Source organism: Neltuma alba, unplaced genomic scaffold (assembly GCF_004799145.2).
Source record: "Neltuma alba isolate B1F8T4 unplaced genomic scaffold, ASM479914v2 tig00012996_pilon, whole genome shotgun sequence".
Taxonomy (NCBI): Eukaryota; Viridiplantae; Streptophyta; class Magnoliopsida; order Fabales; family Fabaceae; genus Neltuma; species Neltuma alba.
Genome location: NW_021637347.1, coordinates 1 through 26,218, shown reverse-complemented (window position 1 = coordinate 26,218; position 26,218 = coordinate 1). Strand labels below are relative to the sequence as shown.

Below are 26,218 nucleotides of genomic sequence, written 5' to 3'. Positions count from 1 at the left end.
GATTTTGTCTTGATGAGAAGTATACAAGTGGAAGAACCGATTGCCCTAAGGTTGTGGCTTAAGATGAGCCAACCTAAACCACCTCTTGACCTTTGCTTTGAGATTTTTTTCTCGCATCAATCAATTTATATTGCAAAGCTTCGTTGTCTCTCATGGAAAAGTTGTAAAATTTTCCAAAGGATGAAACACAAATGGATACCAACCCATCGTCATGGGATAGAAATCAGTCGTCAGTAACTTTCAAACTTGGCTGACACATGCAAATAATTTTAGTCATGAACAATGAACAGATCATGAAAATGCCGTGGTATTATTCCCTGCATGTGATACTTTTAAATGAACTTTGTCAAACTCATCGATAAGTATAAAGAAATTGTTTGCGTTATTCCGAGCCGTGAGTTCGGAGATTACGAAAGACAATAAATTTTCCCCTTTGTGTTAATACTTTTCCCGTCCTTAATATAAGATATTATTTTATTTTTATTTTGATTCTAAATATGAGACCCCAATCTATTTTGTCTATCATATTTATGCACTTTTTTTTTCAAATTAGTCCTTTTAACAATGGTAGTTTAAACCAATAAACTTGATTAGTAAGGATATTTTTGGAAAGATAACATCTATTTATTATATATAACCAACTTAACTTTTTTTATTAATCTCCTTAAATTAGTCAATTAGTTTTTATAATTAGGACCGGAGGTAGTATTCTAGAGAAGGTATATGAAATGTGAGATTTGAATCATATGAAAATTTTCCACTTCTAGTTTCATGAAATTCTTTGATTTCGTAATTTTTTTTAATTAATCATTTTCTATCACTAAACGCAGATCACCAAAGTAGACTTCATCGCAAATTCTCACGTATCTTGCTGGCCCTCCATTCTTTCACACTGACTTTTTTTTTGTTTTTTTGCCGGAGCATTCTTTCGCACTGATGATACACATGTTGAACAAAAGAACTTTATCTAACTAACTTGTCAAATCGAAGAAAAACCAGAAAAATGTGAGAATTATTCAACATACGCTTTTGGGGAAAAATAAATAAATAAATCTGTTGATTAAGACGGCTGTATGGGTCCAGGTTCTTTCTCAGTTTTTAAGCCCTTTTTCTGGTTTTAATATCTTTAACTGTATTCTGCCAATGCTATAATGAATTTAACCTTCCATTTTAAATACTATAATTCTGTTGGTATTAGTCAAATGAATAGATTATGTGCATGTGTCTGTGCAAGTATATTTGAACAGAGGTTCCTTGTGTTGACATTTTTCCTACCATTGAATTCAAAGAGGTGCCATTTAATTAACCATTGGTATTACTTTTGATTTAGTAAAACAACTTCATACGTATTGAGCACCAAGTACGGAAATGGAGTTTTAGAAGAGGGAAAGCTGTTCATATCTACGGGATTAAATTACTTTTTTTTAAAAAAAAAAAAGTTTTGTTAAGAAACATTAATGTGTTTAAAACCAGACCAATCAATGCACACCGGAGGCAAATATTTGACTTGTACATAACTAGAACTAGAAAATTACAAGGATGGCACCAATTAATTCATACGTCATGTATACATCACGCGAGTTGAAAATATTGAATTAAAAGAAAAAGTACGAAATGGTGTGCTCTCTCATAAAGAAAACCATTGAGTTGCAATCCTAATAAGTGCACACCTCTTAACTGAAAAAATTCAGTGGAGGCGATTCAGATAGAATAACAAAAATTCACTTAAACTATAAGAAATTTTTAATTAAGTTAATATTTTCTTACAAAAAAAAATCTAAATAACTTAATCCATAATTCATGCAGTGCAAGGTTGGAACAATCCCACTATATCGTGCGAACATTATGGACTTGTGGTTATGGACGCCCTAATTGACCACCAATCTCCAAGCCCATCCCACTATATATATATATATATATATATATCAGCTTATTTTAGTTTAATTATAATAATAATGATTTTGTCTTTGGCCTTTTATGAACTTTCTCTTCATTCACCTCACAGGGTTGTTGAGAGTTGAATGTCTCATTCCTCTAAGGCGCAAAATGCTGACCAATGCTTGTTTCCTCATAAAGATTGCTCCTCATAGCAAAACGTTCAAAAAGGTATTAAAAGATATCATTTCTTTCTTATTGAAAATAATCATCTTTTTGACTTTTGTGTTTAAATTGCTTTTGCAAATAATTCATTCATTATTCGTTCAATTCGATTTTTTTTTGTTTAACTTTTTTTCAAGCAGCCATAAAAACACTTGCCACTTACCACTAAACAATCACAAATTTATCCCAAACAGGAGAGATAATTAGCAACCATTGTTGTCCGTGGTCACTCTCATTGCTATAAATAATTAATAGACCTCCACCAGCCAATTAATCCGAATACTTTAATGACTCAACCATTTTCACACATTTTAATTAATGGGAGTCGCATCTCCGACTATGTGCCCACCAACTTGCTTTCATATCTTCTTCGTTCCACGGAACAAGCCCTTATATATATAAACACACCAACTCAAGACTTTCTCACAAGTACAGCAATAGAAGGAGGAGGAGGAGGTGCAGAAAGCAGAGAAAGAAATAAGAATGGCGGAACCGAAGGAAATATGGTCTGCTCCTGTAACGCCAAGAAGAGCTTCAGTCATGGGGACACCTACTGTGTCATCTCCTCCACCCGTGTCCTGTCCTCCGTCTCAGTTTCACTCTCCTTCTCTCTCGAGGTCTCCTCTTCTTCATCCTCAGAACGGAGAAGAAGCGCCTTCTCATCCACATGCACGTCATCATCCCGTGAGTAAGACCCCTAAAACTCCCGGAACTCCCGGAACTCCCAGAACCCCGAGGCTGTCCGTGTCCAATCTCACGCCAAGGTTTATCACTCCTCTGGCTAGCCCCATGAGGAAGGCCTTGAGGTTCACCAAGCTTGATCCTCAGGACGCATGGCTTCCAATCACACAGTCCAGAAATGGCAACAAGTTTTACGCTGCGTTTCACACTCTCTGCTCCGGGATTGGTATTCAGGCGCTGGTTCTGCCCGTGGCTTTCACTATTCTCGGTTGGTACGTATCATTAAGCGATAATGATTCTGATTTTCTTTAATTATATGAATGAGAGCTGATTGGAAACGGTGATGCGATGATGATACAGGACCGGAGGAATAATAAGCCTCACGGTGGCGTTCGTATGGCAGCTTTACACGCTGTGGCTCCTGGTTCATCTTCATGAATCTGTGGAGCAAGGAGTTCGTTACAGTCGCTACCTTCAACTCGTCTTCGCCACCTTTGGTAATCTTATACATTCAACTCTCTTTCTCATCATCCTGTGTTTAAAAAACAATCGCGATTTGTAAATAAGTTATCATATTTTAATATTTCATAAAATTTTGTAAGACTTGTTAGTTAGATGTGTTTTGGATAAACAAATTTGGTTAAGCAATCTTCCCCATGCGCTGAGGAGGAAGGAATTACACGTGAGGAACAGTCGCTTTCAGAGATCCAAAGCCTAAGCATTTTGACTTGGGGTGGGTTATGATGTAGGTGAGAGACTGGGGAAATTGATGGCGTTGTTTCCGATAATGTACCTATCGGCGGGCACGTGTACGACTCTGATCATCATAGGAGGATCAACGGCCAGGACGTTCTATCAGGTGGTGTGTGGGGCCCATTGCACGGCCAGCCCAATGACCACAGTGGAATGGTATCTTGTCTTTACCTGTGCTGCGGTGGTGCTCTCTCAGTTGCCAAACTTGAATTCCATCGCCGGCGTCTCTCTCATCGGCGCCGTCACAGCCGTCGGGTACTGTACCTCCATCTGGGCCGTCTCCGTCTCCAAGGGTAGCCTTCATGGTGTGTCTTATGATCCTGTGAGGACGGGGAATGATGTTGAGGATGCTTTTAGTGTCCTCAGTGCCCTCGGAATCGTCGCCTTCGCTTTCAGAGGCCATAATCTTATCCTTGAAATTCAGGTCCGTTATATTTCTACTCCTTATAGCCTTAATTTTCTGATTTCACCGCGAAATTTGTGGTTCTTGCTAATCGCTCAGGTACCAATTTCGAGTAGTTTCGTCCATGTTATGAACCAAAACGTACAATGAGGCTAAATTATTTGAAAATTAGATTCTGTGTTGGTAACATCTTTTGTACTTAATGACGAAGACTTTTAGTTGTAAAACAATCATTTGTATTTGGTTTATGGGATCGTATGACTTATATAATGGGCGGATGGAGTAGTTGACGTTATTGAAAATGTCAGAGGATTCATATTACTACTAATAAAGAGAAAAGGGAATAAGGATGGGCTTTGACAGTATAGAGCAGCATTGAAAATTTGAAGTCGAGAAACTTCACCATTAAAGAGGGTGGGTCGAGCTCATGCTATTAATATCGAGCGATGACTTTCTTAACTTGTTGTGTCCTCTAGTCATCTCTGGTTGATTATTAGTCCACAATAGCTGCAGAATCGGAAGAAAACCAGGGTAGGTAGTTGTGATTATAGTTCATTTTATCTCAACAAGGGAGAGATATTTTAGGATGTCATCTCATAGAGAATTGAAATTTTATTATACCAAACAGAGCATTGAAAGTTGCAAGTAAAATGACATGAATCTGTCCTAATAGTACAATTAATAAGGCAAGTTGTTTTCTGTTCATTTTTCATTCTAAGTTGTTCTGGGGTTTTCTTTTGAAATCTTAGATGTCAGAAATTTCTATATTTTCAATTAAATGGTCTCTTTCAAACTTGCCCACCTACTTAGTTTTCAAGTCTTTGTCCTATATTTGTAGGCTACAATGCCCTCAAGCGAGAAACATCCTTCTCATGTGCCCATGTGGAACGGAGTGAAGGGTGCTTACACCATCATAGCCGCATGCCTCTTCCCCTTGGCCATTGGTGGCTATTGGGCCTATGGTCATCAGGTAACCATCCTCACTTCCAAACACCACGATTCATGATCAAATAATGAATTGAAAGCGTTACTTAGAAAACCATATTGATGATTGAATAATAACTATTTTAGCCTTTTCAAAGCTTCTACTTTGAAAATACTCACTAGTAAGTTCCAAAATGTACCTAACTATATGAGTCCAACAATCTAAGGAACAAATGTGTTGCAATGCTTTGTCTTCCGCTGCTGATATTCATAGTTGACCGAAAATCTTACAGATTCCAGCAAATGGAGGAATGCTGACAGCTCTATACCAATTCCATTCCCAAGACGTGTCAAGATTTGTGCTGGGGTTGACCAGTTTATTTGTGGTGGTGAATGGGCTGTGCTCATTCCAAATCTATGGCATGCCAGTTTTTGACGACATGGAATCACAGTACACAAGAAGAATGAAGAAGCCATGCCCGTGGTGGCTCCGGTCAGTTTTCAGGGTGTTTTTTGGGTTCCTGTGTTTCTTTATAGGGGTGGCGATTCCATTTTTGTCAAGCTTGGCAGGTCTGGTCGGAGGAGTGGCTCTGCCTGTGACATTGGCTTACCCATGCTTCATGTGGCTCAAGCATAAGAAACCAAAGAAGTATAGTGTGATGTGGTGTCTCAATTGGTTCTTGGGAACATTGGGGATGGCTCTCAGTGGCATTTTGATTGCTGCTAGTATTTATGTTATCATAGATACTGGAATTCACGTGAGCTTTTTCAATCCGAAATAATCTTGATGGAAGAAAATGTACTCGAAGGGAATGATATAGAGGAAATTAGAAAGTGGAATATAATGGTGAGTTTTTTTTTTTTTTAACTTTTTAAAGGTTCTAATGTCAATCTTAGTTTTAGTTGTATGCTGATTTGTCAAAAGGGAGACAGAGTGTATAAAGAAGTTTTATTTTAACCCAGTGTAAAATATTTAAGCATAATATGGCTCCTGATCTCACTGCCCCTTTTTTTCTCATCAGCAGATCTCACCGCTCACTGGAGTAAAATTTTCACGAGTAAAAAAAAAAAAAAAGATAATTATTTGGAAAAAAGAAAAGGAAAGGTATTTTAGTGGCGATTTTTTAACGTGGATTTAACGACCCGACGTATAAAAATAATGCAAATTACATGTATACATATGTGGAAATTTCTTTGATCATCTAGTTTCTGTCCATGTATACTAAATATACATAAATAAAAATGTTACGCTGTCTTCAGCTAAAACAAAGCAAACATCTTCCACTTTTGTCTTATTTATATATTTATTCATGCATAATTTATATTTTTATCATGCCCTAGGAATATCCTTAGCTCATTAGATTGTGCGTTAACGACCAAAATTATAAGTTTTAACTAACAAGGCAAATAGACTTGAAAGTTGCAAAGTGCTTCTCTTGTTTCTGTTCAGATGCATGGCTCATGGGGGCAATAATACTATTTAGATTTTAGATTTCATAGTGTTAATAGCCAAATCCAATGCTTTTCCAACACATAAGGGATTATTAGTATTATCAGTATACACTTTCAATAATTTCCAACAACCGATTAAGCCAAACGTAACATATTGAAATTAATTTGACTCACTCATTTAGCGAGTACAATATCAGAATCTCGTTTATTTAATAAATGAACAAAATTAAAACATGCTACTCCTAATAAAAGCCATTTACAAGTTAGCCAAAAAAATATCTGATTTTTTAATTTTGTCCCTTTACTAAACTTAGTAATCATAATACTGTACCGTCCACGAATTTAATTGAAAACATGTTAGCAATTTATTACAATTATAAAGAGGTAAGATTGGGGGAAAAAATTAACTATCACATATTTGCTGTATTTAGGACCCTATAAAATTTTACAGCTTTACCCTATAATTAAGACCAAAAGGAGTGCTCATTGAATATATTTATGTCTATTAAATTTATATGCATGCTTTACAAACCAAAGAGTTTAAATTAAAGAATGAGAAAGATGACTTAGTCCCATCCATCATATATGTAGACATGGCTAGATGGATGACGATGACGATGATGATTGAGGACGGCACCATAATAACCAAGCATGTATGCATAAGCATGAGAAAGCACTATTATCATACTACTTCCGGTCCTAATTATAAAAGCCAGTTGATTAATTTGAAGAGGTTAAGGTAGTAAGTTGAGTTAGTTATTTGTCTTAAATAGGTATTATATTTCCTAAAATATCATTGCTAATCAAGTGTACTGACTAGAACCATCATTATTAGAAGGGCTATTTTGAAAAAATATATATAAATATAAGAGGCAAAGTGGATTGGGGTCATATATTTAGAACCAAAATAAAAGTCAAATAGGGTCTTATATTAAGGACCGGAAGTAGTATTAATTAATTACATATATAAACATAGGATTCTCCTCTAATTCTAATTGGTTACGTTCATGCCAAATACAACATGACCATGGTCGTCGGCCATGACCAGCCCTCCGTTAATATTCATACAACATCTTTTTAACTATTTCGTTTGTTTCCCTCCTCTTACGTTTGGTGTATATAAACAAAGAGAAATCTCGTGTTTTGGCATCTCAAAATCAACACCAATAAACGCTTTCTCTGAGTGTGAAATTAAGGCGCAGAAAATGGCATCATCATTTTCTGGCCTAACAAGTTCCATTGTTCTTGTGTTTCTTTGTGTGGCCGTGCGCGTGACATACGGGACTCAGGAGAATAGGCCAGTGCTGTTCATATTTGGAGATTCAACTGCAGATGTGGGCACTAATAATTTTCTGGGAACAGGAGCAAGGGCCAATGTCCCTTACTATGGGATTGATTTTCCAAACTCTGTGGCCACGGGAAGGTTCAGCAATGGCTTCAACACTATTGACCACATTGGTAAATAGTGGTGGCCTTTTTTTTAAAGAATGCAACACGTATAATCATATGATTTTCTCAATTTCCTCGTTTGATTTTGTTTTGTTCTTGCGTTGCGAATCATGATGAAGCTAAACTATTCGGATACGTGGAGAGTCCGCCACCATACTTGGCTCTGCGATTTGATCATCCCGACACTTTCAATAAGAATGTACTAAGAGGGGTGAATTTTGCATCAGGAGGGTCTGGAATTCTCAGAGAAACTGGGAAAAAAAAATGGGTTAGTGATAACACATCTTAATTTGTTCTTTCTTCATTGAATTTTGCCATGAGGTGAAAGTTTGATATAGAACTACTATGTGTGTACACACATACAGGTGTGAGAGAATGTAAAACCATTGTGGCGTTAATTAAGAGTGTTTTATAAATGTTAGTTAGTAATCCTAAACGAAAGTACATTAATTGTATTTTAAAATGCATGTATGAAGGGCGGGGTATTACCCCTTGAGAAGCAAGTGGAACAATTTGCAGTGGTGCGATCAAGTATAGCTGAGACACTGGGGACTAATCAGACTGCAACTTTCCTTTCAAAAGCTTTGTTCATAATCAGCGTTGGAGGCAACGACCTGTTGGAATTCTCCACCAACCAAAGTGCCACCAGATTAGGCCAGAATCAATACTTGGCTGCTCTTCAATCCAACTACTACACTCAAATTCTGGTTCGTACATATTTATAATATTTCTCTTCACTCCTGAACAATATGTTGCTATATCCAACTAATGTACGTGGTGGTCGAGTGCACTGCAGAATCTATACGCATTAGGGGCAAGAAAATTTGGGATCATAAGCGTAGCAGCCATAGGGTGCTGTCCTGCAGTAAAAGCGATGAACAATAATGGAGGAGAGTGTGTGGAACCACTCAACAAATTTGCAACAGTATTCAACTCTGTAACTGCTTCCACGTTGCAGAGGTTAAGCTCTGACCTGAGGGATTTCAAGTACTCACTGGGCGATTCCTTTGCTATGACTTCAGCCGTCCTGCGAAGTCCCTCCTTGTTTGGCATAAAGGAGACGAAGAAGGCATGTTGTGGAGTTGGGAAGCTGAATGGACAAGGTCCATGCCTTAAGTCCATTAATGCTGAGCTTTGTGGAAACCGTAATGATTTCTTGTTTTGGGATTGGTTCCATCCAACTGATAAAGCTTCCTTTCTAGCAGCTTCTAAACTTTTTAACGGACCTCCCATTTTGGTCACTCCCATCAACTTCCGTCAGCTTGCTCAGATTTAGTTTCTCAGAGCACCAAATCCTTATGAAGAATATCTGAGCAGACTCTTTGGGTAAAATATTTATATCCAAATAAAGACAAGCAGAAAAGCGGGGAGTCTATATCTATTTCTGTTATATACGTTATTCAGCCTCATCACAGAAATCCCTGCTTCTTTAATTTGTTTTTGTTTTTCATTTGAAGAACTTGCAAATGAGATGGAATGCATGATCTCATTCTGACGTTGTTTGCTATTTAATATCTCAAGTTGAAGCTTATATGGCTGGCAATAAGGCATTCATTAATCTATAGTCTTTCATAAATAAACTTGTTCATAGAATGTGAATTTGCCACCAAAGAAGATTGGATGAGACGAAAGGATAGAAGAAGAATGGTGATGGGGGAGAGAAAAATGCATGGAGAGAGAGTTTGGCACTATAACTAACAGTGTAAAAAAAAAATCGGATCGGACCGGCTGGTTCAACTGGTAAACCGGTTTGGTCTGGTTCAAAGACTAAACCGGTATGAACCGGTTTAAATAAATATATTGATATTTATCTTATTTTTTCTCATTTAGCTCATAATATCTCAATTATTATAGATTTAAATGAATTTTAATAATGAGTTTGATATCAATAACTATTAATTTTAGTTATTGAAAAATTATAAAGATCAAAATTCTCAATATTGTTGTACTTTATTATTATTACAATCAAATTCTTATTGTATTTCTTTATATTTTGTTATTAGTAATTATTAGTATTGTTATATTTTGTCATTTTTAATTAAATTATATTATTTTAGTATGACCGGTTTGATCTCGAGTTGACCCCGATCTAACCCATTAACCCTTGAACCACTACTTCAACCGGTTTTAGTGTCCGGTCCGGTTTTTTATTCCTTGATAACTAAACAAAACTGCGACTTGTAAATTCAACGAAAACAAATTTACACGAGGTCACTAACATTCCTAACCTATCCATGGCCACAGCGTCCTGCAACAAAGTGAGAATTGATTCGGGTAAAAATGAACTTAATAAAATTGAATTTGAGTCATGCTGGATTCCGGAAGGCAAAAAGGACTGGGAGATCGAAAGAGATAGCTTTGAGGACATTGATATTGATAAAGCAGTGAGCATGACACGTTCATGTGGGGCCAAAGAACGTCGGACTGTTGATATTTTTTACGGCATTTGCCAACAGTCATTCCAACTCGCTCTTTTGGTCAAATCTTCATTTCTAACTTAGCGATTAAGACTGTTTAAAAAAAAAAAAAAAGCTCGATTGCTTGACTTCAGGAGTCAATGTTGGGTTTCCTGTGTAATTTCTGAAACACAGTGTACCTTCAAATTAATGTCCATGGAGAGTCAAGTCAGGAGCATGTCCGAGGCAATGGATTTGAGACCCGATTGGAGCGATCTTCCGTCAGAACTCTGGCCGAAGATCGCCAAATCTCTCCACAATCACGTCGATCTTGTTAGATTTCGCAGCGTCTGCAAGTCATGGCGATCCTCGATCCCTTCCTCTCTCCCTAACTCTCCTTCTTTATTCCCTTTCCAGATCCCCCATCCCATCAATCCCTCCAAGTTCGTTTTTCTCTCTCAGTCCACTATTTATCGAATCGAATCACCCCACCAACCCTCATCTTCTCACAAAGGCTGGTTAATCAAACTAGAAGGACAATCAAATCCCTCACAATCTCATGCTCTTCGTCTCCTAAACCCACTTTCCGACCGAAAAATCTCGAAATCGCGCATCTCTTCCCGGAGAATATTGAATCTGCTGGACTATCGGGCGGTGGAGTTATACAAATCATATAGCCTCCAGGAGTGCGGATTTCCTATAAAGAAAGTCGTGTTCTTCCCGACCTCGTGTTGGTCTGACGTGAATGATTCTGTGGCCTGCTGTATCTATCAGGAGGGTAAGTTGGCGTTGTTCAAACGAGGAGACAACCAATGGAGACTCGTTGATGATTTGAATTATTACTACGATGATGTTATTGTGTATAAAGGTCAGCTTTATGTGACAGATAGGTGGGGTACCATATCATGGATCGACACATCCTCGTTGAAGTTGATCCAATATTCGCCTCCCTTGTGTGGTTTTGGACACAAGAAGCATTTGGTTGAGTCATGTGGGAACCTTTTTGTTGTTGATAGGTACTATGATAGTGAACCCAGGAGACCATATTATGAAGCTTCGGTTGTGAACTTTAAGGTTTATAGATTGGATGAAGAGTGGGGGACATGGGTGGATGTGAAGGATTTGGAAGACAGAGTGTTTATATTGGGAAATAGCTGTAACTTGTCTGTTTCCGCTAATGACTTTGCTGGGTATGCAGGAAACTGCATTTTCTTCATTGATATTTTTGATGTTCGAGTGTACAACCTAGGTGATGGTAGCACCATGACCTTGGAACTTGATCCATGTACTTCAAAACTGTTTTGGCCTCCCCCTTCTTGGCTCAGAATCTAAGCACAAAGCCAATCTTAAAAATATTCGACTCGTCCAAGGTAGAATATACTCCCTTTTCTTATAACTTGATTCTTTATTACTTGTCTGACATGCTTATTCTGTTAAATACTGTGCCTTAGCTTGCACAGACATCACCAATCGAGACCAAAACACGGCGGAACTGTAATTGATGATGCAGTTTATTTGTCAAATGTCATGATCTCTCTCTCTGTTTGATACTAATGATTCCAAATAGAGTTATACATGAAAGAGACAAATGATGATTGGGCTAGCTAAACGTTTGTTATTTATAATGAGTCTGTTCAATTCATGAGCAGATGGACTTGATGATTCATGACGTTTCTGCATATTGTGGGGAGTCCAATCTGACCGTGCTATGGTATCGTGCGTTAGTTGTGCTTAGAAAATGAAGGCGCAAGCTGTGAGAAATTAAGGTCATTCAACTTCAAGCTTCTGGATGATACAACTACGTAGCTGGATTCAGCCACTGTCAAATAGGACCATGTTGCCAAAATAAGGGTGGGTGCGTGAGTCCCCCTCCTGTAAAAGGGGCACCTCTCATGAATCCCCATCGAGAGAGAAAGGTGCTCTGTTTATTATCCTCTTAATTTTTTAAATAGGATTGTCTCTTATACTTAACCAAAAAAACAAAAAAGTCAAATTGTCTAAAAAAAAAAAAGCCGCAGCGTGACATTATTTTTATTTTTCGGTCGGCAGTTAAACTGCCGAATATGTTTTGATTTACTTCTTATTGATAATCTCTTTCCATCTACTCAATGTATAGCTATTTTTTTCAGTACCAATAAATAGGAATATTCAAAGGCAAAACAGCAAACTTTTTTTGCTAACAAAAGAAGAGAGCAAACTGTAGTAAGCTTTTTAAAAGTTTGTTATAAGATGGACGGGTCAGGGATTTTTTTTCCTATCAACCATATCATTAAAATATTGAAATGAATATTTATTAAAATGTGTCTCTGTCTCTATCAAACAACTTTAAATGTTATGAAGATTAAAATATTTGGGATGTCCGTGCTCATTTTAAGTTCCATTCTGAGTAGAAAAATGTTGAGAAATTAAACAAACTACAAATTTCTGACCCCAAAAAAAAAAACAAAAGTACAAATAAAAAATATTATTGTATTATTGATTACATTTTACGAGCCATCTCTTGTCACGTTTCCGAACTCATGATCGATAACATAAGTTTAAATATTTCTGAAGAATATTAGAGCAAACCTTTACTAAAATAACCAAATAAAGAAAATGGAGCGATACGGGGAGTCTACTTCTATTAGGTTAACTTATAATGCCGTTGGCATAAAAAAAACCTTGTTTTTTAGCTTTTGTTTTTTCATTTGAAGAGCTTTCAGATAAGATGGAATGGATGTGATCTCATTCTGACATTTTTTGTTATTTACAATATCTCATGTTGAAGATGCTTTTACATATATACATAAATAAAATAATTATGTGACATGTCCATTTAATTGCAGCATTGTCTATATATATATATGAGGTGAAATAATCTGGGAAAAAAAATTAAAGGTATGCTTGTTGACATGAATATTAAATCAAAACGCTGAGAATTCATAGAATGTGAATTTGCCAGCAAATAAAACAGAGTGGAGGAAGAGAGAGAAAGGTGAAGAAGAATGGAGTGGAGAAATTAAAAAAGATCAAGAGAAGAGAGAGGACGGGGTGAGAGAAGAAGTGGAAAGAAGAAAGGATGGGGCAGAAGAAACGAAGAGTGGAAGGATAAATGTGGGGGGAAGAGAAAAATTAAGACACGGGGGCACAAAAAGAGAGATTTTTTTTTTCGAATTAAATATAAACACCTCTTTTAATAAAAAATTTAATTTCAATTCTCTGTCTAAAAGTTTAACAAACTGCAACATTGTATTCAATAAAACACATTTACATGAGGTGGCTAACATTAATTCCGGCAACAAAGTGGGGATCGAGAGAGAGGAGGCGCACGTGTTGGCTGTCTCCCCCTTCGCACATTCATCCGCTGCCCAGGTGTCGAAGTGTTGTTGATTTTTATCGTCAACTTGCTCTTTTGATCAAATATATGCGTTTCTTTTTAAATTTAAAGGCACGCTCACTGACGATACAAGATTAAAGACGAGATGAGTTTTTATGCTATTATGCCATTGACTTAACATCCACTTTTTATTTATTATGGAATCAAACTCGCTGCTTTTTATTGAGAAAAAAATTATTGATGCCACTAACTTAGCGTTTAAGGCTGTTTTTTTTTTAAAAAAAAAACCTGTGTAATTTCCGAAACATGGTAGTAGCTGGAATCCTTGTGAGCTTCTGTGTTGGAACGACAAATGTCCATGGAGAGTCAACTCAAGAGCGTATCGGAGTCAAATTGGTGCGATCTTCCGTCGGAACTCTGGCCCCAGATCTGCAAATCTCTCCACAATCACATCGACCTTGTCCGATTTCGTAGCGTCTGCAAGTCATGGCGATCCTCAATACCTCCCTCTCTCCCTAACTCTCCTTCTTTATTCCCTCTCCGAATCCCCCATCCCAGCAATCCCTCCAAGTTCGTTTTTCTCTCTCAGTCCACTATTTATCGAATCGAACCACCCCACCAACCCTCACCTTCTTCTCCCAAAGGCTGGTTAATTAAAGTAGGAAAATCAAATCCCTCACAACCTCATGCTCTTCGTCTCCTAAACCCACTTTCCGACCAAAAAATCCCGAAACCACGCCGCTCTCCTCGGAGAAATTGAACCTGCTGGACTATCGGGCGGTGGAGTTATACAAATCATATAGCCTCCAGCAGTCCGGATTTCCTATAAAGAAAGTCGTGTTCTTCCCGACCTCGTGTTGGTCTGACGTAAAGGATTCTGTGGCCTGCTGTATCTATCAGGAGGGTAAGTTGGCGTTGTTCAAACATGGAGACAACAAATGGACGCTCGTGGATGGTAAGAATTATTACTATGATGATGTTATTGTGTACAAAGGTCAGCTTTATGTGACAGATTGGGGGGGTACCGTATCATGGATCGACACATCCTCGTTGAAGCTGATTCAATATTCGCCTCCCTTGTGTGGTTTGGGACACAAGAAGCATTTGGTTGAATCTAGTGGGAATCTTTATATTGTTGATAGGCACTATGGCAGTGAACGCACAAGGCCGGATGATGAAGCTTCGGTTGTGGATTTTAAGGTTTACAGGTTGGATGAAGAGTGGGGGAAATGGGTGGCTGTGAAGGATTTGGAAGACAGAGTGTTTATATTGGGAAATAGCAGCAACCTGTCGGTTTCTGCCAATGATTTTGCTGGGTATGCAGGAACTGTATTTTCTTTACTGATATTTTTGATGTTCGGGTGTACAACCTGGGTGATGGAGGCACCATGACCTCTAAACTTGATCCTCGTAGTTCAAAACCGTTTTGGCCTCCCCCTTCCTGGATCAGAATCTAAGCACATTACAATATTTGACTCATACAGGTAGAATATAGTCCCTTTTCATATAACTTGATTCTTTATTACTTGTTCCACATGTTTAGTCTCTTAAAACACTGTTCCTTAGCTTATATATCACCAATATACATAAATATATATAAAATGTAGACCAAAACTAACGAGTTATATATGCTAGTATATGAAACAAATGATGATTGAATTGAACCAATTAAACGGTTGTTATGGTGAGTCTGTCCAATTCATGAGCACTGGGGACACGGCGTTTTTGCATACTGGGGGATGTCCAATCCGACTGTGCTGCGGTGGTAGGTTGCAGCATTTGTGCTTTGGTTATGGTTAGAAAAATGAAAGTGCAGGCAATAGGAAGGAGGGTTCATTCAACGTCAAGCATCTGGACGAGACAACTACCTGGATCCAGTCGCTGACAAGTGGGCCCGGCCTGGCATTATTTCTATTTTCTATCTGCAGTCATGAATTTTAATTAGAAAATGTGTTCATCTTTAGTGGGCGAGAGCCTGTTGTGCATAAAAAAAACAAAAAAGCGATTAATACATTTCGATTTACTACTCATTGCTAAGCTTTATACGAAGTTCTTATAAAAAAGAGATCAGAGAAATTTTTTTTTGTCATAGACCATCGTTAAAATGTTGAAATAAACAAACATTTATTGAAATGTGATCCTATCTGTGTTAAACACTTTTCAAAATTACTAAGATAAAAATATTTGAGATATTCGTGCTGGTAATTTCTTGAGTATAAAGAATGTTGAGAAATTAAACAAATTACATGCAAAAAATAATGTATTATTAAAAATATGTTATAAGCTATCTGTTATCTTGTTTCCAAACTTATGATTCATGATAATATAAGTTAAATGGTTTGCGGAGCGTGCAACCCCAATTATATTGATAATGACGCAGTATGTGTGACGATGTTATTTATCGTATCATCTTGGGAACCTTTTTAAGATGCGTGCCTGAGGTGTTATTGTCAAACGCGTGTGGCTCTACAAAAACAGAGTAACATTCTTTTATCCAAATTGGAGAATGTTGAATGTTGAAACTTTCTAATCATATATTAAGCTGTCACTCGATTATTAAACTTAACACATTTAAATTAAGTCCAATGAGAAATTAACTATGTGAGTCATGGCCTTTTATTGAAATTAGATTGGTCTCTGAACAATAAAATACAACTTAATATATGATATTAATTCCAAAATATCTATTCACAGGAGTACAGGGGAATCAGCTAAAAATTTAAAATGGACATAAAACTTTAAGTGATACAAAAAAAAAAGCCTTTCATATGCAATATACATGACGAAATTTTAGTTCAAACGCCAACCAAAAAAAAAAAAGGGTTCTATCTGTCTGAGCTGTTCTTAGTTTCTCCTCCTTCGTTTTTGTGCTCTGCAACTGCAAGCAAAGAGTGGGAAGGGGGATGATCCTATGAGATGCACCTCATGGAGTAGGTGGAGATAGGGGATTCAATGGACGATGGATGGCACACCCTGGCGTGATCGCTCTCCAATCCATAATCCATCAGGGGCCTATATTCCAAGTCTTCATCGTGATCGTACACAAACTCTGGTATTTCCACCTCATTCCTCTTGACATTTTCCCACAGATAGGCCAGCCTGCTCACGTACCTTACCTTCCCGTACAACCTACCACACCCAAATAAAACCTCTTGACAGAATGTCTAACATTTTTAATTATTCTCTCTGCTTTCCGCTTTACTAATTCCTTTTTTTTCCCTTCATGTTGGATTCTTTGGATTAGAATATTTTTTAAATCCTGAATTTAGCTAATTTGTCCCCTCCAAGAAAGGGAGAGAAAGCAGAAGATCCAATTTGTTGTTAGACGACTAAACGCTAACCAACCATAAATGCTTATATTAGCAAATCTGATTGTATCAAAACTAAATTGCGCCAAACTGAAAAGCGTTTGAAAACCTGAAGCCTTACCCAGCATTGAAGAGAAAACGGCCAAACGTGGCGAGGAAAAGCCGCGCCTGGAGGCCTGGGTGCACAAAATACACGGCCTCCAAATTTTCCTTTGCATTCAACGGAATCGCATCGTAGATTGATCTCAAGGCCGATATTCCTGGAAAATTCTCGCTCCGCTGAACGCCGGTATGAACATATAACACCGAGAATTTCTTCTTCTCCAGTTTCGGGAAAATCCTCTCCTCTAAATACCTTCTTAGAAGGTCAACGCTCACCAGCCGAGCTGGCACGCAAGGAAATCGATCAAGAAAATTGCCACGGAGAGAAAAACGAAAGATATGATCGAATGATTGTGAAGAATACAAAGAACGATGACTGGGTGAGTGAATTTACCAGGGAAAAACTTGCCGATGATGCGAAGGATCTTGCGGCCTTGCTTGTCTCTGCCTCTGATCTTGAAGACCTGCGATTTGTGAAGTAACTCTAGTTTCTCGATCTCGGATATGTTATCACTCATTATCTTGTTCATCAGAGTTCTTCTTCAGTTCTGGGAATTGACGGCAACAGAATAAAATCGGGTCGCGGGATGTTATGGAATGGGATTTGCGTGTAAAAGTGGAAAATTGAAGACGATGAGAACGGATATCTTAATCTTAAATAGAATAAAAATAATCATGCTTTAATTTAATTTTATTAAAATTATAATAATTATATACATTTCAACAAAATTGGAAATAATAATTTTGTCCAAGATAATTTCATTCAATTTTAATTTTATATGCCAATTTTATTATATAACTAGTTATTAAATGTCGTAATTTATAAAAATATTAATTTAGGCACCATGGTTAGATTCGATAAGATTTAGATAAGTTTGTTGATGATAATGATTATATAATGGTAATATCTTAATACTGTAAATATGTATGATTTATCAACATCAGGATGATTAAATATATAAAAAATAAAGTGGAGTAAACCCGTAAATGTAGTGAGATATTGATAAGATATAGCAATAAGGATTAAATTAAAGTTGAGCGAAAATTTATGATTTTCTCACACAAAAATCATGTTAAATTTATATGTTTCTAGTAAATTAAAAAATTTAAATGATTTTAATGGGAAAAAATTGGCCACCGATTTTTATATAATTAAAAAGTTTATATAACAAGAAATTCATGTTGCCCCAGGGGTCGCAGAACCACGGTTCCGGGTTTTGACCGAGATATCGGGTCACAGGGGCATATTCCTATGCGTATCCTGTTGTAATTTGAATTAAATACAAATAAAAATAATTGGGCCCTATTCACCCAAAAAAAATTGGGCCCTATTTGTTATTAAAATTGAAATCACTTATAAGAATTTTTTATATAACTTGAGATAAAACTTTTGTTATATATTTATTTTATATTTTGTAAATCAAAATAAAAAAATTGATTATAAATCATTCTAAGTAGGATCTTAGTTTAGTCTAATTAGTTGGGTTCATAAAGTAATACAAAGTGTAATACTATCTCGAGTTGTAAATATAAAAAACTAGTTGACTAATTTAAGTAGATTAAGAAAATAAGTTAAATTAGTTATTTGCAATAAATAGGTATTGACTTTCCTAAAATATCCTTACTAATCAAGTGTATTGGTTAGAATTATTATTATTAGAAGGATTATCTTAGGAAAAAAATACATAAATATGAAAGATAAAGTGGATTGAGGTTTTATATTTAGAATCAAATTAAAAGTTAAATAAGTTCTTATAATAGTATTAAAGACCGGAGGTAGTAGCATGTTTCAGAATATAACCAATAAAAAAGGTCTAACGATTATATGAGAATATTACTGGTTAAGGTTATTATGCAGCCTAATACTTAAAAAAAAAAAAAGAAACCTTGTTGTTATGTTTGAGCTTGATCACTTGATAGGTGAAGTTCACATTTTCTAAAATCAATCCATATTCTTTTATTCCACAGAGCAAAGAAAAAGGAGAAAAAAATGTGAAGTTCCTTTGAAACGAGGAAAATAGAAAATAAAGAAAGAAAATGTCAGATAATCTCAATCATGCCAGAATTCAATGGCGAGTTTGTTGTGCCATCGCGGTCCTCATCATTGACCACGATTTTAAAACCAAATGGAAAAAGTATTGTTCATATCACTGACCACGATTTTAAATTTTAAAACCAAATGGAAAAATAATGTTCATGCTTTTGGGTGATTTGTAAAGCCTAACAAAAAAAAAAAAGAGAATCTAAAAAGGATGAAAAGCTTTTCATCAGTTAAGACTGATGAATTCGGAACAAAATGTTTGCAAAAGCAGAGAGGTATTACTTCTTGTTATTAATATAAAAATTAATTGACCAATTTAAGTAGATTAAAAAAATTTATTAAGTTGTTTATTTGTAATAAATAGATACTGTATTATCTAAAATACCTATACTAATTAAGTATATTAGTTTTAATATTTGATGAAATATTTATCACGTGTAACTACTATAAAGACCATCTTAAAAAAAATAAATTAAATTAAGATATTATACTAAATTAAAAATCAAACTAATTTTTATATTAAGAGTTTGAGATAGTAATATAATTTTCCCAATGATACATAGATTTGAATGGTTGATCTGACGTGTTTAAAAATTGGTACTCCTCTAGTCCTTAATATAATATCCATTTAACTAATTTGATTATATTAAGGAAGTCAGGTAAGTTAATTAATTATAAGAAATGTGATACATTTTTTCTAAAACACCATAATCATCTTTCTTAATACCTCCTTTCCCTCTTTTACTTGATTATGGTTGAAGGAATATCTATAGGGATATTTAGAAAAATAGATAAATATGATAAATGGATCTTATATTTAAAACTAAAATCAACTCAATAATTATGTCCTATATCAAGGACAGGAGGAGTACGTCATTTCTCGAGCCACATTTTCCACCTACGTTCTCATAGTCATATTTATGTCCTCGTTCATCTTCCTCACAAAAAACTATGCGGCTCTGTTTGGATAGCACCCCAAACCATGGTTGGGGAAAATGCTACCCAAACAGCCTCTCCAAAAATCAAAACCATGGTTTTGGGTCAAAACCATGGTTTTGACTCCAAAACCATGGTTTTGGAAAAAGCAAAATTTTTTTTTGCTTTTGGAGAAAAAAGGGAGAGTGTGAGGGCCTATATGATATGTATCTTGTTATTTTTTTTATAAACATATTTTTTATAAATATATTTAATCTTATATTTTATAAATATATATAGACATTAATTATTTATTAATTATATTATCTTATGTATTATTAATTATATTGGTAAAAAATATATTATTAACAATTTATTTCTTCAAATTAAAATATATCATAAAATCTATTTTTTCTGTAATTATCATATTAACTTATGTCTTTTTTTTAGTAATTTGTATATATAAAAAGTGCTTCTGATAACTATCCAAACACTCTCACTTCTCAGAATCACTTTTTACAAATCTATTCTTCACAGAATCTATTTTTTCCAGAATCTATTCTCCAGAATCACTTTTCCAAACCACGGTTTGGTTTCATCCAAATACACCCGCAATCTCAGAAAGAGGGATTATTTGATGTCACTTTCAGGGAGAGAGGCCCATTTCATGGCCCAATCTTCTGCCCATGATGCATTAAAGAATGGGCTTGAAATATGAAAAACAAGTTTAATACTTCCATGTTTCATTGCATTTGATCTCTCTCCCTCTCTGCTCTCAGAAAGATGAATGATTTAATGGGACTTTTTTCACGTGTAAATTACTAAAAAAAATATATAAATAAGAAGCATCCATAAGAAAGGCAAATTTATTATTTACATAATGAATTAATAATTAATATGTACATATGTTTTGATAGAATCATGGGTTTTCTCTCAAAAAATAGAAAAATTGGCTTCTTGAAAAATCATGGCTTTAGCTTTTAAACCGTGATATTGATATAATAATCAATTATTGGGGTTTTAATGAAAGTGTTTAGATGGTTATCTCTCCAAAGCCATGCCAGTACCCTTAAGAAAATGTCAAGGCGTGGCCAAGCAGGCGGAACAAATCTTGCCACGTGGACAAGAAGTAGGAAGAGCTATCCACGACTGTCAGTGGCAAATCGCCAGGGTTCGTAGCAGGCGATCACCACTGAATTGGTCTGAGCCTCTGAGGTGCGGGGGCCGCGGGACCCACATTTGTTATTATTTCTTGGAATTTGAAACTGGGCTTATCCATACCAAAACTTCACGTCATATCCAATGCATCACCACTACCTTCTGATCTGGCCTAAGGAATTATTTCTTCTAAATTTAAAAACTATGTAATATTTTAAAAATATTTTAGGACTAGAATATGTATTTTCATATTTATAATTTTTTACTTTTGGCCAAAAAAATATTTATAATTTTTACATTATTTCAATTTCTACTCTATTTTGTTATAGTATTTTCAAACATTTCTATCTCAAACATTGTATTAATTGGCCCAAAAACAAACAAATTAAAAGGCCCGATTAAAAGATAAAGAACGTGATCAGTACACCTGCTGATGACGTGGCATTAATCCATTAGCGAAGCACGCCGCTCGCTCCTTCGCGCTCTCATCTTCGTAAGTAGTGTATAAAAAAGACGAGCCCACTTCTTGGCCGCTACCGTGCTCTGTTCTCGTTCTCACTTTCCGCTTGGCAATTGAAAACCATTCGTTTCCACTTCCCTTTCATTCTCAAGCTCTCTGAAACACCACCATCACAAAACCATGATGACGACGTCGATTCGTATCTCGGCTTCCTCCTCTCTCCTCCTCTCCGCTCCGCCAAGCTGGATCATGCTCCAAGGTTACTTAATTCACTCAATTGTGATATTATTTCTACGTTACGTGTTTCTGTTTCTGTTTCTCTTCTTGATGTTCGTGATTAATTGCATGCAGAATTTCATTTCTGAAACCGTTGAAGTCTCGTCAGGCGCGGAGCGTTAGTGTTGTTAAAGCCAACTTTCCAAACTACTGGTGCGTATACTGAACGGGAATCGAATTGAATTGTTGCATTTTCTTTCTGTTAGATTGAATTTTATTTTCGTGTTCCTTTGAATTCTCAAGCACGAAAGCTGCTCTGAACGGGAATTTGGAGACCGTCGGAGTTCCGACGTCGGTGCCAGTGCGTGTAGCCCATGAGCTGCTTCTTGCTGGACATCGCTATTTGGATGTGAGGTTAGATAAAACTCATCCGTAGCGCATGGTTCAGTAATTTTTTTTTTTTGGGGGAATTGACGTTTCCAGAGAGTTCCGATTCAATTCGAAATCACTCGTCGTTCCTTGCTTGCTTGCTTGTAGAACTCCCGAAGAATTCAACGCAGGACACGCTCCAGGCGCAATTAACGTACCATACATGTACAGAGTTGGATCAGGTTCTCTTGATTTCTCTCTAAGAGAGCAATTACAGTGAATGCATGGCACGGAAGAAATTCTGTGCTACACCTCTTTTTTGAAGTGAAAAATGCTAAAAATTAATTTGGAGGTTCGGTAGCGACAGTAGCCACTCTGTTTTAGATTATTCCCGATGTCGAAGTTCTCGCACTCCATTCATAGTTAGTTTATTTGTTTATTTTCTTCTTTCGGCATAAGTATAATATCAAGAGCAAGTTATCTAGAATTAGATTCCTCTGTCACTGTGCTTATTGGTCATTGATTACTGGCTGTTGTTGCCAACTGATTCTCTAGTTTGAATATTTCTTTAGATAATATTCGAAATATGTGATCTGGTTGTAAGGGAATGTGGGATACTTTTTCTTGCCTGCGTTCCATGTGAGGTAGAATAAGCTCATTTCGCTTAGTAAATGATGCAAAAATACAAGTCCTGACAATGTGTCCTGCCTTAATTCTAAGCCTTAGGATGAATATGGTACCTTACCAGAGTTTCCTCATCACAGGAAAATGTTTCTCCGAATATTAATTGAAGAATATGGTCCCTTACCAGAGTTTCCTCATCACAGGAAAATGTTTTCTCCGAATATTAATTGAAGAATATGGTCCCTTACCAGAGTTTCCTCATCACAGGAAAATGTTTTCTCCGAATATTAATTCTTCAATTATCCTAATATGGATTTTATGGCATTTATGCAGGTATGACAAAGAATGCCAATTTTGTTGCAGAAGTCTCATCACATTTTAGAAAAGATGATGAGATTATTGTTGTGAGTGTACAATCTCTTAAATTTTCATTTGATGCGTTTATAAATTTTCATTTGCTGCGTTTGGACTCTGTATGCTATTCGTGTTTTGAAAGATTGTTTCTGATGTTGATACTGTTTTTTTACAGGGTTGTCAACTTGGTAAAAGGTCCATGATGGCTGCTACTGACTTGTTAGTTGCTGTAAGTTCCTTCTTCAACACCATAACCTGCAATTTGGGCAAGCCTCATTGTTTGGTTGTAGTTGAATTTGTGTGGAATGTCAGAATCAAATTTTGTTTTTCGCACAGGGGCATCGTTCAGAATTTAATACATACTTATTACCAATTCCAATTACAAGTTACAATCCTGATGATTAAAAATTACAGAGTAACTTTCGGTGATTGGAATTTTTTTCCCTTTGTGCAGGGATTTTCTGGAATTACAGACATAGCTGGGGATTCGCTGCTTGGACTCAAAATGGACTTCCAACAGAACAGTGAAGTGCCAAGGCGGGACTTACAACTTTTAAACTGTATAGAATTAGGTTTCTTGCTGGGAGTTCCATGAATTTGTGATTCAAACACTTCCTTAAGTTATTAACAACTTTGATACTGGAATCGCGACGAAGAAGAAAAAAAATCATGGTAAACGAAGAAGGAAAAACATTATGGTAATGTATATCTTTGTTGATAATAATAAATAAAGTGCCTTGATTATTTTCAGTTCCAAATAGTACTTCTGATGTGTTGTAGAGGTCGTCCTCGTCTTAGACATTGGGGGGCAAGAATGAATCAGACGTGCCAAACCCAGGCCTGAGACAATAGGAATTAGAGATGCGTAGAACCCTCAAATCCATTTCAGCTGGGCTTGACTCTGTGTGCGCGCGCGCGTTGCTAAGGCATGTAGACGTGACCATGATAAATATTGTCTTCCATTTGTTTTTTTTTTTGGTTGCCCAGAGTTTCTCTCATCCGAACGGTAAAAGATTAATCTCTCGGAGTACTATCAGGCGTCGTAGTGGGAATCCTTCCCAACAGTGTTTTTCCATATATACCGCTCCAAGAATCAAATCCAAGACATATGTTTAAAGAGCTTAAGTCCTTTCACTGGGACCAACACTTGTTGCTTCTTCCATTTTTTTTTTGTTTTTTAAACGAAATCCTTCCTTTTCTCGTCACTCCGCCCTTCCACACCCCCGGGGAAAAAAACCGAAAAAAAAAACCTCTTCGTGGTTGTTTTTCCGAGCTATCTATTTTTTTCCCCCAAGAAAAAGGAAAACCCATCCGCTGACGATCTAGCCCCCAAACGTTCATGTTGGACCAAGGTATTGGGCTTCACATATTCTTTTCGCCCATTTCTTTTGGGCTAAAACAATTAGTTTGGGCCACCTAGATGTAAGAGTTAGACCAGTTTTCGACACTCGGAAATAGGCTTCGGCTTGTTTAGGTAGCCTTTGCCGCAGCTGGCAAAAAAAAAAAAAAAAAAGGAAAAACGGGAGAAGTAAGACTTTGCCGCCTCCTAGATGCATCTCCTGCAAGTCCAAAACTTCGTGATTGTTAACCTAATATCCAATATTTGTTGGAAAAAGAAATTAAAACAACTTTTCATTTGTACCAGAAAATACAAAAACAACTCGGTTAACCTTTGTTTTTCGGAATAGAAATTGCAACTATCATTCAAAAAATGGAACGAACAACAATGTTTCTAATGTGCATTTCCAAATCTATCATCATCCACCTCCCTAATGCAAGGAAATGATAATTCGATTAACTTTTCATTTGTATAGTGTGTTAAAATTATTATTATTATTTTTTGGATACAAAAGAGGGCAGGGCCCGAATTAACTAGAAATTAAACAAGAAGGCACCTTAGAGGGATAAACCAGAGCATAAGAGAATACAAGGATATACAGTCGTGATAGATCCAAATCAGTGATGGCCCCATTTAAGTGCTGAGAGAAAGCCGTGGGATGATTTATGGCGATCGGCTTTTTCACCAGTAACCTGTGAGAAACATATCATATAAAATTTTAGACTTCGTTCAGCTATTTTTACGGTTGTGAGTAGTGTTTTACCTCTTTAACTATCAGCTGAAGAATCTCTATATCTCGGAGAATTCTGGTCTATCTTTTGGATCTTGTTGCCAGCAACGTTGGAGAAGTTCAGAAAGTCTTGGTGTATGCTCCTGGGGATTGTCGGTCTTAGACCCTAATTGCAATGATAAACGCAGAATCATCATGCATAGATAAGAAAACTGATTCTGTAAGATGATCTATTAGGAGAACAGAATGAAAACCTTTTGCACCACGCCTACTGCTGCTTGTAATGGAGTCAGGTAAGAGTAAGGCAGCTGGTCAAAAAGTAGTCAACATGATTAGAGTAAAACTAAAATCCACGACCGCTGTTTGAGATGAGAAAAATGGAAAGGACATACTTCTCCCGGTTAGAAGCTCCCAAAGAGTTATTCCAAAACTGAAGACATCTGCTTTCTGATCATAAGGTTTGTGTTCAATGACCTTCAAGTAAAAACCAAATCAATGCGAAGGGTTTGGAGTATCACAAAGTGGAATTTATAATCAAATCAGACAATTGAAGAAAAGGAAAAAAGGACAGATCAATTTAAAAGTTCTGAAAATCATATAAGGTTAGAAAGTGGCATTAAACCCACAAAATACCACCAACTAGGGTGAATTTTATGTCGCTATGCGATATGCCCACTCGTCATATAATGCTATGTAAAGTGTGACGACCGGGGTTGCAAAATCTGATAATATGGAAACGGGCCTTTGCTACCGACCTACTCAGAAGGGGCAAGAAAAGTGGAGATGGCCCATTAATGACGGGCAGGAAACTAACCCCTTGTACTGTATACGGCCAATAGAGAAGAAAGAGAATGGAGACATCATATCGTGAGGGAATAGGTTAATGTGGGACCAGAGGACGGGTAAGAGGTACCTGCAATGCAACATCTTGGAGAGCCTAGCTGGGTTGCTGGGTTCTCTGCTTTTGCCATTTTGTTTTCTACATTTCTTTTTCATAATCTCTCCCTGAAAGACTTGCCTTCTGGCAGGACAACTGATTGTAGAAGACTTAGATGTCGGGCCGATGCAAGGGGAAAATTCGAGAAATGATTGCACTCTTTAAGGTGTATAAATAATTATAGATTAAAA

The 26,218-nt window shown here is 36.5% G+C and overlaps 5 protein-coding genes, 1 long non-coding RNA gene and 1 pseudogene across 7 annotated transcripts; 5 read left to right on the top strand and 2 right to left on the bottom strand.

Annotated features, from left to right (window-relative positions):
• The first annotated feature begins 2,536 nt into the window (after nt 1-2,536).
• LOC114733367 (lysine histidine transporter-like 8) lies at nt 2,537-5,844 on the top strand. Its single transcript, XM_028920832.1, has 5 exons — nt 2,537-3,053; nt 3,142-3,278; nt 3,531-3,958; nt 4,776-4,907; nt 5,155-5,844. Exons 1-5 carry the CDS (start codon nt 2,584-2,586, stop codon nt 5,641-5,643), a joined length of 1,656 nt encoding a protein of 551 aa, XP_028776665.1. The 5' UTR covers nt 2,537-2,583; the 3' UTR covers nt 5,644-5,844.
• A 1,674-nt stretch (nt 5,845-7,518) lies between these two features.
• Nucleotides 7,519-9,038, top strand: LOC114733386 (GDSL esterase/lipase At4g16230-like). Its single transcript, XM_028920847.1, has 4 exons — nt 7,519-7,771; nt 7,882-8,030; nt 8,239-8,469; nt 8,559-9,038. The coding sequence occupies exons 1-4, from the start codon at nt 7,519-7,521 to the stop codon at nt 9,036-9,038; spliced, it is 1,113 nt and encodes a 370-aa protein (XP_028776680.1).
• Nucleotides 9,039-10,345: 1,307 nt separating this feature from the next.
• Nucleotides 10,346-12,289, top strand: LOC114733418 (F-box protein SKIP23-like). 2 transcript variants are annotated; one of them, XM_028920881.1, is made up of 2 exons: nt 10,346-11,528; nt 11,808-12,289. In XM_028920881.1, exon 1 carries the CDS (start codon nt 10,369-10,371, stop codon nt 11,488-11,490), a length of 1,122 nt encoding a protein of 373 aa, XP_028776714.1. In that variant the 5' UTR covers nt 10,346-10,368; the 3' UTR covers nt 11,491-11,528; nt 11,808-12,289. The 2 variants fall into 2 exon arrangements, with proteins under 2 accessions (XP_028776714.1, XP_028776715.1); XM_028920882.1 differs by having other exon boundaries at nt 11,884-11,943.
• Nucleotides 12,290-13,779: 1,490 nt separating this feature from the next.
• On the top strand, nt 13,780-14,931 carry LOC114733385 (F-box protein SKIP23-like; annotated as a pseudogene).
• Nucleotides 14,932-16,383: 1,452 nt separating this feature from the next.
• On the bottom strand, nt 16,384-17,448 carry LOC114733427 (ganglioside-induced differentiation-associated protein 2-like). The gene is made up of 3 exons (XM_028920895.1): nt 17,279-17,448; nt 16,904-17,168; nt 16,384-16,603 (listed from the first exon to the last, which is right to left on the bottom strand). Exons 1-3 carry the CDS (start codon nt 17,412-17,414, stop codon nt 16,384-16,386), a joined length of 621 nt encoding a protein of 206 aa, XP_028776728.1. The 5' UTR covers nt 17,415-17,448.
• A 3,449-nt stretch (nt 17,449-20,897) lies between these two features.
• On the top strand, nt 20,898-23,779 carry LOC114733384 (rhodanese-like domain-containing protein 15, chloroplastic). Its single transcript, XM_028920845.1, has 8 exons — nt 20,898-21,011; nt 21,512-21,717; nt 21,810-21,887; nt 21,978-22,088; nt 22,212-22,285; nt 23,001-23,071; nt 23,197-23,250; nt 23,476-23,779. The coding sequence occupies exons 1-8, from the start codon at nt 20,898-20,900 to the stop codon at nt 23,614-23,616; spliced, it is 849 nt and encodes a 282-aa protein (XP_028776678.1). The 3' UTR covers nt 23,617-23,779.
• A 917-nt stretch (nt 23,780-24,696) lies between these two features.
• LOC114733355 (uncharacterized) lies at nt 24,697-25,154 on the bottom strand. Its single transcript, XR_003739072.1, has 2 exons — nt 25,124-25,154; nt 24,697-25,052 (listed from the first exon to the last, which is right to left on the bottom strand). It is a non-coding gene; the product is annotated as an uncharacterized LOC114733355 (long non-coding RNA).
• Between the last annotated feature and the right edge of the window lie 1,064 nt (nt 25,155-26,218).

Excerpts from the sequence above, each read along its gene's own strand:
- LOC114733384 (XM_028920845.1), top strand. The coding sequence starts at position 20,898 with ATGCCAGTACCCTTAAGAAAATGTCAAGGCGTGGCCAAGCAGGCGGAA. Across the intron at positions 22,089-22,211 it reads CATCGCTATTTGGATGTGAG|AACTCCCGAAGAATTCAACG; the intron begins GTTAGATAAAAC and ends GCTTGCTTGTAG. Across the intron at positions 22,286-23,000 it reads CATGTACAGAGTTGGATCAG|GTATGACAAAGAATGCCAAT; the intron begins GTTCTCTTGATT and ends GCATTTATGCAG.
- LOC114733418 (XM_028920881.1), top strand. The coding sequence starts at position 10,369 with ATGTCCATGGAGAGTCAAGTCAGGAGCATGTCCGAGGCAATGGATTTG.
- LOC114733386 (XM_028920847.1), top strand. The coding sequence starts at position 7,519 with ATGGCATCATCATTTTCTGGCCTAACAAGTTCCATTGTTCTTGTGTTT. Across the intron at positions 8,031-8,238 it reads AAACTGGGAAAAAAAAATGG|GGCGGGGTATTACCCCTTGA; the intron begins GTTAGTGATAAC and ends GCATGTATGAAG. Across the intron at positions 8,470-8,558 it reads ACTACTACACTCAAATTCTG|AATCTATACGCATTAGGGGC; the intron begins GTTCGTACATAT and ends AGTGCACTGCAG.
- LOC114733367 (XM_028920832.1), top strand. The coding sequence starts at position 2,584 with ATGGCGGAACCGAAGGAAATATGGTCTGCTCCTGTAACGCCAAGAAGA. Across the intron at positions 3,054-3,141 it reads GCTTTCACTATTCTCGGTTG|GACCGGAGGAATAATAAGCC; the intron begins GTACGTATCATT and ends ATGATGATACAG. Across the intron at positions 3,279-3,530 it reads ACTCGTCTTCGCCACCTTTG|GTGAGAGACTGGGGAAATTG; the intron begins GTAATCTTATAC and ends GTTATGATGTAG.
- LOC114733427 (XM_028920895.1), bottom strand. The coding sequence starts at position 17,414 with ATGAACAAGATAATGAGTGATAACATATCCGAGATCGAGAAACTAGAG. Across the intron at positions 17,169-17,278 it reads CATCGGCAAGTTTTTCCCTG|CTCGGCTGGTGAGCGTTGAC; the intron begins GTAAATTCACTC and ends CTTGCGTGCCAG. Across the intron at positions 16,604-16,903 it reads CGTTTTCTCTTCAATGCTGG|GTTGTACGGGAAGGTAAGGT; the intron begins GTAAGGCTTCAG and ends TGGGTGTGGTAG.